This window comes from Nanorana parkeri, unplaced genomic scaffold (assembly GCF_000935625.1).
Source record: "Nanorana parkeri isolate BGI_ZX_2015 unplaced genomic scaffold, ASM93562v1 scaffold3083, whole genome shotgun sequence".
NCBI lineage: Eukaryota > Metazoa > Chordata > Amphibia > Anura > Dicroglossidae > Nanorana > Nanorana parkeri.
In genome coordinates this window covers 9,025-19,715 of record NW_017309351.1, presented here as the reverse complement: position 1 = coordinate 19,715, position 10,691 = coordinate 9,025, and the positions used below count along the sequence as shown (strand labels likewise).

General features: G+C 39.4%; 1 protein-coding gene across 1 annotated transcript in view; it reads right to left on the bottom strand.

Moving 5' to 3' along the window:
* The window catches only part of LOC108802748 (mucin-5B-like), a 28,694-nt gene extending 21,350 nt beyond the window's left edge, over nucleotides 1-7,344 (bottom strand). The window contains exon 1 of the mRNA XM_018574600.1: nucleotides 7,110-7,344. Coding sequence (XP_018430102.1) covers nucleotides 7,110-7,344 — 235 coding nt within the window. The remainder of the gene's footprint in view (nucleotides 1-7,109) is intronic.
* Between the last annotated feature and the right edge of the window lie 3,347 nt (nucleotides 7,345-10,691).

Genomic DNA, 10,691 nt, shown 5'->3' with positions numbered 1-10,691 from the left:
CCCCCCCCACACACACACTCATGTTCCTGGTTCCGATCTGGTTCTGAGGAGCAAAGAAATAAAGCCTTGTGTAAGATCCAAGCCAACTTGTTAGAGAATAAACAAGGCTGGTGACTCCCTAACTGTCAGCACTGACAGCACTGGGCCAGTCATAGGCACCAACATTGTAGGAGAAGAGCAATACGTAATACAATGCAATTTTATAAGGGAATTTTCACTTAGCTTAGTAAATGTGGTGAAGTCCACTTTGCAAAGAATTAGGGCTGTTACTGATTAAAATGTTCGTGTTCGATTAATCAAAATTATAATTAATCGATTAATTTCAATTAATTATAATGCACATACAGATTCAACTACATTGGCCTATACACATACAGCACAGCAATGAAGTAATGAAATGAACTAGGATCACTCTAATCCAGCACGTTATTAATCTCACGTGCCCCACTCAATATGGCCGCTGCTTGAGTGGGGCAACTCAGAATAATAACGTGCTGGATTAGTGTGATCCTAGTTCATTTTATCACTTCATTGCTGTGCTGTATGTGTATAGGCCAATCCCTTGGAGTTTGGTCCACACTTGTGTGCACACTGACCAGCTGGGAAGATTGTAGAAAAAAGGTTCAATGTCATTTGGCAGGCTGCACAGTGATGTTCCCTTTACATGTAAGTATAACCTATTTAAAAATTGATAGGTCAGAACAAGTTTCTTGGGCAAACTCACTGGCCCAAGTGGCTCAGTCGGCTAACAAAGGGAAGGGGGGATGAGTCTGGTGACGTCACGGACAACGACGTCACCGGACTCCTCTTCCCTTCGTTAGCCGACGGAGCCACTTGGGGACATTGACGTCACCGGACTCCTCCCCCCTTCCCTTCGTTAGCCCGACGGAGCCACTTGGGGAATGGGGGAGGAGTCCGGTGACGTTGATATTCGTGATGTCACCGGATCTCCGACGGGACTCCCGGAAGGCGGCAGAGAGGTGAGTATTTTCATTAGCAATCAAAAAAATGTTAATCGATCAAAAAGATTAACGATTAATCGAGAAATTAATCGTTAATTTCCCTAGTCCTACAAAGAATACCAAATCATGTGCTAGGAAAATTTAAAAAAAGTGTATTTTTGTTTGTATGGATCGGATGTTGGAAGTGAGCAGAGCTTTAACCCTTATTTCACTAAATTAGTAGAAAATTAATGTGCAGGGTTTCCTTGCAAAGTGAACAGCTCATTTGCCTTTTGGTAAATCAACCCTACTGATTTGCCTGTTTTTCCAACTGATTATACTTTTTTCTATTTGTAAATTGTATTCACCCACTAAATATAAATAACAGCCTTTTATAATTGAATATTTTATTACCTTTAGTGGGTGGATTCAAGCAGTTTAGCTTTCCTTTGGTGCAAGTGCTGTGAATTACAAAAAATGCCACGTTAATAAACCATAAACCTGTTCGTGATTCAATTTAGTTTTTTTTATAGGGGGGAAGCTAAAATAAAATTAATGTAGTGATTACTTTGTATTCCACTTCTCTGCATTATAATATATGTGATGGCTGCATTCATTTTCTAAGTACATTTTATGCAAGTACACATTTTATGCAAGTACAGAAAAACACCTGTTGATCTTTCTTTGCAAAGAACTGAAATCTTAACCAATGTTAAAAGCTTTTGCAGTTTTTTTTATATGAATTACAAAACCCTCCTCCTTATGTGTAGTCCAAATCAGAAAGGCTGCCTAGGTTGCCAATTCTGCCATTCCATACATACCATCCAGTCAGTAAGCATTTTGTCACCCTAGGGCAGGAAGTGTTTTGCCAGCAGGATTACCCGATGAAAATAAATGAACCAACAAAAAAAACCCTGACATACTAAAGCAGCCACTACAGCTACAGTAAATGGTTATACATCTTATATCTGTCGTATTTATGTCATGAAGCTCTTCAAATAACAAACACATAACTCTACATGGTTTTTGTTCATTGGGATCAGCACCTGTTGATTAGACATTTTATTATTATCACATTATCATCACCATCACCTTGCTCTTTAGATTACACTCACCAGAGTGCTCCATTTTCACTGATTGTTTGGCCATTTTCTGTTGCTATTCCATTCACATAACAAGGGCAAGCAGATCCTGGAACACATTCACCATTGTCATTCTGATAAAAGCCCTTCTTACATATGCAGCCAGGTAATGGATCGAAATGAACGTTGCAAGTAGCATCATTGTCATTCAAAGAGCGGCAAGTGGGCTTACATGAGGTTATTGTGTAGCTATAAATCTGATTTTTTGGACATGTTGGTATATCTGAGAAGTAAAAGGGATTTGAAAAGACTTTGTTAATATGATCATTGTGAATAAAATTGTAAAGGAAACAAGTTTTCAGAAACAATACTGTGTAGGTTTCGGCATCTGCAAGACCAGATATGTCAAAATACATTTGTAATACCAGAATCCAGATGCACTTATCGTAATAAAGGAATATATTTATATGTGTTGATATAATGAGGACCATTTCAACATATTTAAAACATTAAGTCAAAGACTGTATGAGCAAGTGTCGATGGGTGTTTGTTCACATTAGAAATGCTTTTCTCCAAACACAGGTCTATGGGATTGCATAAAGCAGCTTAAAGCAGGTCAAATGCAGGTCAGAAAAAGGTAAACTACAAGTCAAACGCACCTGTCAATAAATTGTGAATTTTCAGAAAAGTCTTAAACTGAAGTCAAAAGCAAGATGCATTTTGAATAATAGTGTTCGATATAGATAGATAGATAGATAGATAGATAGATAGATAGATAGATAGATAGATAGATAGATAGATAGATAGATAGATAGATAGATAGATTTAGGTAGACACTAAATAAAGCACTTCCATTTTTGTGTGTTGAGCACCACACATCTACATTAGCATCTACATTGGAAAAAGTGCTTTCTGTTTCTTTCTGTTCAAAGTATTGGTGGAGTGTCTCTCTGGCCCACACTGATCAGTCTTAAGAAAAATTAACTGCTGCAGGAGCCCTGCCCTTATGGACAGGCACAATTACCAGACTATCATCTGATCAGAAGTGAGTGGGACACTGTCATGGTCTTGCTGAGAGGGACAGATTGCTAAAACACAAGTTGGTAGAGTAGTTTTCTTAATGCAGCATGAATATTATTTATAGAAATAGGTACATAAAAGGAGATTGGTCTAACAGAAAAGGTATCTACAGGCACATTGTGGTAGTTGCTTTTATTATCTGTTTTAAAGTTAAAACCATTGCATGTTTCTTTTAAATTAACTTCTTCCTAAGCCATAAATTAAGCCCTTAGTCTCAGTTTTTTTTTATTGCATTTTTGAAAGTACATATAAAGTGCACTTACTGCAATGAGAGACTTTCCAATTGCTTAGAAAAACTCCTTTTGCAGCACAAATCTTAACATATGAAGCGATTGCGGCACACATACAATTTTCAAGCTTTGAACAGCTGCAGGTGTCTGTGATACAGTTCTAAAAACAAATGAAAGAGGTTATCTTATGTCAGCAGATATATATAAATATATATACATATATACATTGTCTCTAGATCTAGCAGATATTAAATGCCACTAATTCTGATGTTTAAACTGTGATAAAAGATGTCACAGGTATGTGTCACCATGTTAAACACTATTTTGCTGGAGACTGAAATACCCAGGAGTAGCCATAAAATTTTCAAGTTTTAGAAATTATGCAATGTATACCAAAAGCTGAATCTGCAGTTCATCTGATTTGATTCACTTGAATGTCTACCACCATTATACCTAATGTTTTGTACAAGAATAAGTGACTACTACTAGTTACCCACAAAATATAAACAAACTGTTCCATGAATTATTAATAAAACTGTTAAAATCTTTAACCTCACCAAGTTTATTAGAAACTAATGTGTCCAAAGAAAGAATGTATTTGGTTTCCTTTTTTAATTTCTCTTTTTTTGGTTAAAACACCTCCAATAATTATAAACCTGTCAATTTTCCCAACATACAGAAATTGTGCTGGCATCATTTTGGCACAGGCAGATTGGTCTTGAGTACGGAGGATATTGGAGAGGTATGTAAACAAGGGGTAAAGAGACATTGTCATTGCCCTTGCCACTGCACAAGAGTCCACCCTGTATAATCCCTGGTGAGGGTGGTATTGAAACTTACACGGGTGGATAACATTACAGCTCCCCGTTCCCGTAACAGTATTTGTGCCTGGCAAATTAGATATTGCCACATAGGGGAGATAAGATACTCACCCATATCAAGTGGAACATATAAAGAGAGCGAGCGAGCTCCAAAAGAGCAGGAAGATGGTGAAGGAGGACGGTGAGTATACGTTGTTGGGGAGTTTGGCTATCAGGAGATACTGCCACTTTGCTCTGAATGGTGAAAGCGGCAGTGTCTCTTTAAAGCTGATATCTGGACTCTTCCTCCTTCCCAGCCCTCTAACTAATTGCTGCTAAAAAAAAAAATCTAAATGCCCCCATCTGTAAGCAGGTGTGTCTAACAGGGATAGTTGGCAATGTAGCAAAAAGGAGCTTATGATCAAACCATGACATTGTATGAATATTAACTCTCCACACCAGGGGCAGTTGCTAGAGTAGTATAAAGATGTGGTCAATCCTGTAAAAAGCTGTGGTAAGAATGAGAATAATAAGTAAAGTCTTTGGTCTGAGCGTTTACTGCTTGTCAGATGTCCACAAGATTTAAAGTTAGGAGGAAAGGGTGAATTTGGGATTCTGGGAAATGTTCAGAGCTAAATTGCAGCCACCCAACAACAGCAAAGTTCTCTTTTATGTAGGGTGTTTACTTTTAGGAGATTAGACAAGAACCTGGTCTGGAATCGGTTTAGGTGACTAATGTCAATTCATTTGTATGCTTTGAGGGCCCCCTAACCTTATCTTGATTTTCACTAATGTTTCAAATAATTTGGGCATAATAACTATGCCCAAACTAATAGTAATTATGCTAATAATTATGCAAGGATTTCCTTCCAAATGACAGCTAGCATTCATAAGCAAAATCTGAATAACTGGTTTAACACTTTGAGTCAGGGACCTAAAATAAGAATGTAGATACGGTCCTATGACATTTACATGACTTTTATGATCTGCATGCATATTCAAAGTCAGTGATTACTAAAGCCAAGGGACCAGAATAACAGAAAAGGCAAGTAGTATTTTCAGAAGAAGCTCAGCAAAAAAAAAGTTCAGACATACGTTTTACCTGTTTGTATGCTAGTGGGTCCACTATACCATGACATGGGCTGAAATTTCCACTTGTATCAGCAATCTTTCCACACCAAAAGTTTGCATACTCAGCTAGATGGAGAAATATTATGCACATTATTACAAATTTTACAAAGGATATATTTGCCTTTAGAAAACAATTGGTATGAAATGTATTAAGGCATAACTACAGCCAAAACTTTATTTTTTTAGAGCAGGGAATAGTGAGAGCCTCTGTCAGGTTTTGTTTTTTGTTTTGTTTTTTTCTGTGGCTCTGTTGGGGAGATTTTTCCTCCCCTTCCTGTTAGGACATCTCTCTAACATGGACACAGACAAAAAAAAAAACACATTTAGCATGAGGAAGGGTTAAAACTTCTGACAGGTGTCAACTGGACAGGAAGTGAGGGAAAATCTCCTCATTGGGGTCCCAGACAGAAACAAAAACTTGATACTCTATCAAATACAAATTATTATTTTGAAATAATGTTAGATTTGCAACTGGGATAGTTAGCCAGGTTGTGGTGGGGCAAACCAAGAGAAACCAAACATCCTTCCTTTACACCACTGCAAAAATACAGTATACCTTCATATTGTAGGAGATAGGGATGTCCCCATACCACTTTTTCAAGACCAAGCTCAAATACAAGTACTTGCCCTCAGGTACTTGCCGATACCAATTATCGATACTTTGGTCTTAAAGGGACATGTGACATTTTTTCTAAAACAATACAGACTAATTATTTTAGGGCAGTTTCTCACCAGGCTGTGTACAGATCCCACTCGGCTGCGTCTAGATCCCACAAGGCTGAGTCCAGATCTCACCAGTTTGCGTCCAGATCTCACCAGAGCTGAATAGCGATCTCACCAGAGCTAAATACAGATCTCACGAGGCTGCGTTCAGAATCTGGACACAGCCTGGTGACATCTGGACCCCGGATCCCACCAGGCTGCATACAAATCTCACCAAAGCTGCGTACAAATCTCACCAGGCTGCAAACAGAATCTGTATGCAGCCTGGTGAGATCTGTACGCAGCCTGGTGAGATCTGTACACAGCATGGTGAGATCTGTACACAGCATGGTGAGATCTGTACGCAGCCTGGTGGGATCTGGACTACATATGTCACCAGGCTGTGTACAGATGTCACCAGGATGCGTCCAGATCTCACCGGACTGCGTCCAGATCTGACCAGAGTGCATACAGATCTCACCAGGCTGCATACATATCCCAACAGGCTGCGTCCAGATGTCCCCAGGCTGCGCCCAGATGTCATCAGGGCTGCCAATGAGTCTCTGCAGGGCTGCGTATAGATGTCACCAGGGCTGCATATTGCGTCTCTCCATGTTGACAGGTGGTGTGCTGAGCCCGCTCTGATCCCACTCTCGTAGTGAGCTGAACGGAGTGAGTGCCAGTTTCTCACGTGAACTTCACTTGTTTGGGATCACAACTGCAGAGGGGTATTTATGCAAAAAGGCTACTCAGGGTTGGGTCTCAGGTGTCACTCGCAATCTGAAGGGCGAGTTTGAGACTCAGTCATCACAGCCAAAGTAAAAGGTATGGTATCAAACAACGGTTATTAATTCATAACCTGAGTACTGACAAAAAGACACTAACTAAATGATAACTGAAGGTTGGTAAAGGAATCCCAGGATGTGGTTACCACCTAACATAGACAGTCCATTCAACAGTGAGGATTTGTATGGCAGTGAGATGTGCTCAAATAGGAGCAGTACTTGCAGTTAGTGACCAGGTGGTTGCAGCGAAGAGTTTGCAGAGCAGAGGGCATCCAATGCACAGCGGGGTGGCAGCAGGTCCAAGGGCTTCTTTGGTACAGGTAGCAGGTTCAGGAGGCAACAGGCGTTCTAACCTCACTTTCGGAACGCCATGTTGCCTCTCTGACGCTCTTAAATAGTGCCTGGGCGAGGGGAGGAGCCGCGGTTCGTATTGCACGAATTCCGCGTTCCAGCGTGGAACGCAGCCGCCGCATCACGAGTAACCCCGAGCGGCTTCCGCATTCCACAGTGGAACGCATGGAAGTCGCCGCTGACACAGGGGAACGCATTCCGGCGGCGTTACAGTCTCGTGCCTGCTCTGAGGCTGTATTCATGGTGTGGGGCTGCCTTGAGCAGTGCCTGCACTAGAAATCAGGAGGAGGAGACATGGTACCTGGCAGGCAGTGTCAGAACAGCTACTGCCAGGTCCTTTAGAAGGCTGCTTCGGGACCCCACAAGCATGGGATCTGAGGCGGCTGATCTGATTAACAGATAGCAAACAGCTAGCTTTACATGCACATGACATGTGCAGAAGTTTGAAAATGAAATCTTGGATGCATACAGGGAGCACAGTCTCTAATGCTGGTCCATGCATTTCCTCAGTTCAGCAGTCCACCCTGGTCCTTTTTTTCAGTAGTCTCGTGATCTAGGAACCCCTGCTTGAAATGCGGCAAGCAGTCCAGGCTTCTTGTTATCTTGTTATCTCACACATAGAGGCTGCTTTACTAAAGGAAATGAGAATCTATACACAATAACATGCGCATGATTGGATAATTAAAGAAGAACTATGAGGTGAGTAAAAATCACTCACCCTCATAGTTCGAGCCGACGCGTGACAATGAAACTGTCACACGTTGGCTCTACAGATTGGGAAGTGAGTGAACACATACTGTCGCTCGCTCACTTCTCGATCATCTCCCTGCAGAGAGCCGTGACTGTCAGTCACGGCTCCCTGCAGGGATTCCCCCCTCCCTGCTCTGATCCTCCAGCGCTGACTGGAGGAATGGACGGGGAGGGGGCTGGCACAGCTGGCTCTGCCTCTAGATAGGCAGAGCCAGCTGTCACTCATGCAGCTGGGTGGTTTGCAACAGTAAGGTTATGCTCTGTCCCAGCTGCAGCAGTCTCAGTATACCACGAGCAGTAGCTCACAATATACTGAGCTTTGGGTAACAGGAGGACACTAGTATATGTCCTCCCGTGACCCTTAAGAGAACTATGGGGAAAAACAATTACCCCATAGTTTTCTTTTAAAGTGAATATTCACACAATTCTTCACTTCTTTAATAAATTAACCCAATACAGACAAGACCTCATTAATATAAACCAATGTCTTCAAACGGTGTTCCAACAAGATCAAACAAATATAAAACAGCTCTATGCATGTTTCATACCAGCCTGTATACTTGGGCAATAGGAGCATACACATACTGTAGTTTTAAAACCATGTTGTCTGTCTGGTTAATATCTCTTTAAAAGAGTTTGAACAAACGTGAATTATCACATCTTTTATATGGTATGTAATGCAACAAAATATATATGTGTGTATCTATCTCTCATACACCTTTCAAAATTGTATATAAATGACACCTACCACTCTCGATATTAATAGCACAGGGGTCATCAAAGATATGATTAATATTTGGACACAATGCGGATACTTTCCATGTGTTAACAAAAGCAGCAGGCGTGCCCTCAATCACTCCACTGATAGTCTTCAAGTCATCTCTCTGGTTGCTATTAAAATTTCCACAAAGCCCTGAAAAACAAGACCTATGTTACAATAACTGGCAGTGCACTACTCTACATTGATCATGGATGTAAGAATGTAGGTGTATGGGCAATTTAGTGATATCTCTAAACACCGAACAAATCATATATGATACAAAATCATGATTCTTTATATATACCAGAGAAAATAAACCAGTGATAAAAATACCACTTGCGTTGAACTGTTAACTGCCACCAATAATTTTTTTCACAAAATTCAAAGATTTCAATTAAGGTCGCTTTTTTAGGTCCTGACATCAATGAATCTAGGAAAATAAATAAATAAAACTAAATATGGTTTCTAAGTACGGTTTATAAAATGCACACGGAAGAACTAAGCAGAAAGTAATTTTTCATTTTGTAGAAGTGCTAATAAACAGCATATTGTATTGTGGTCTCTAAGCAACTTATGGTTGTACTTCCGTCCACCACAATCATTGATGCTCAGGGCCTGCTGTCCATAAATGATCTATAAAGGATTCCAGAACTTCCACAACAGATTCAATGAACCCGTTGGCAGCATGGTATGAAAAGCAGGCAAGATGGAGTATTGATAGGGATGAAAGCTAAGCAGTTAAGGATGATTATTGTAATGTTATATAGAGTTAATATTTTGTTTTATAGAGGAACCAAAAGCCAGTGTTAAAATTCACTTTAACCAGAAGTAAGGGAGAAGTTTAGAAGTGCTATCCTTTTTTAGTTATTGGCTAATGTACTTTTAAAGATTGTCACTAATTTTGTTCCTTATTTTCACATTGCCATCTATTCTAAGCAATAGGCACCATCTGTAGTGTCTGTAATGCTGGTTTAAAGAAACAGATAAAAAGGTAAGAAATATATATATATTTATTTTTTATTTTTTAGGTATGCTGTGTGAATTAAACCACAAAACACAAAACAAACATATGATGGGGGTGACTCGTATTAAACTGCAAAAGTGGAAATACACGTAAGGAACCTTAATTCTTAAGTTCTTAATTCCATGACATTAGAATGAAAACTGTTCAAATCTTGGCAGAATTTTTACAATGTCCATGAATGTTCATGGACATTATTACTCTGGTGGTACCACATGACAGTAATAACTAGACTACCAGAAGGGTTGTGTGTTGAAAATCCAGGGTTTCTAAACTTTGGTGTTTAAAAAAATATGACATATGACTAAGGTCTTGCGATGGTTGTAAAGTGTATGGCCACCTTAAGTCGGAGAAGCTTGAGAAAGGTCAAGGAATTTGTCTAGTTTTACAACTGACATATCTTTATGGCTTTCAATGTATGATCAATGTTTGCATGATAATGCTGAGATAGACAGATCAAGATTTACTATGAATAAGTTAAAGAAGAATCTTAGGAATGTAATGAAACTTGTGAACATTTTTTATTGCTATGATCATAGATGTACCTACACAGAATGTAGTTTGTGTTGTTAACCAGACAGTGTCTGAAGGAAAAATGCAGGAGGAATTGTCTCAGGGAGATTTTAATTGTGCAAATTGTGAAATTTGGGGTAATTACATTGAGGATCTTGTAGAAAAAATTGAATTGAGAACGCAATTGTTCACAAAATTGCAAAACCATATGACATAGATAGCTACGTTCTCAAAGAAAAATTATGATAAAAAAGGTGAATCTTCAAAACCAGATTCTGTGTGAGAACCTTATATTCCCGAATCTTCTTTATTGCAAAAAGAGGAATATAAAAATATAACTGAGATTAGAAAAAACAAATATTAGATTGTGCTTCAAAGTTGAAATTGCAGATCCATGATCAGTTAATGAAAATTTTGAAGGACATCTCAGCATATGATCCAAGGACTGATGCATTCCAGGATGCATTCGTTTTTGAATCATGCACAGACAGATTTAATCTGACAGATGAGCAAATAAAGTGTATTTATGTTTTATGGTTGCCAAA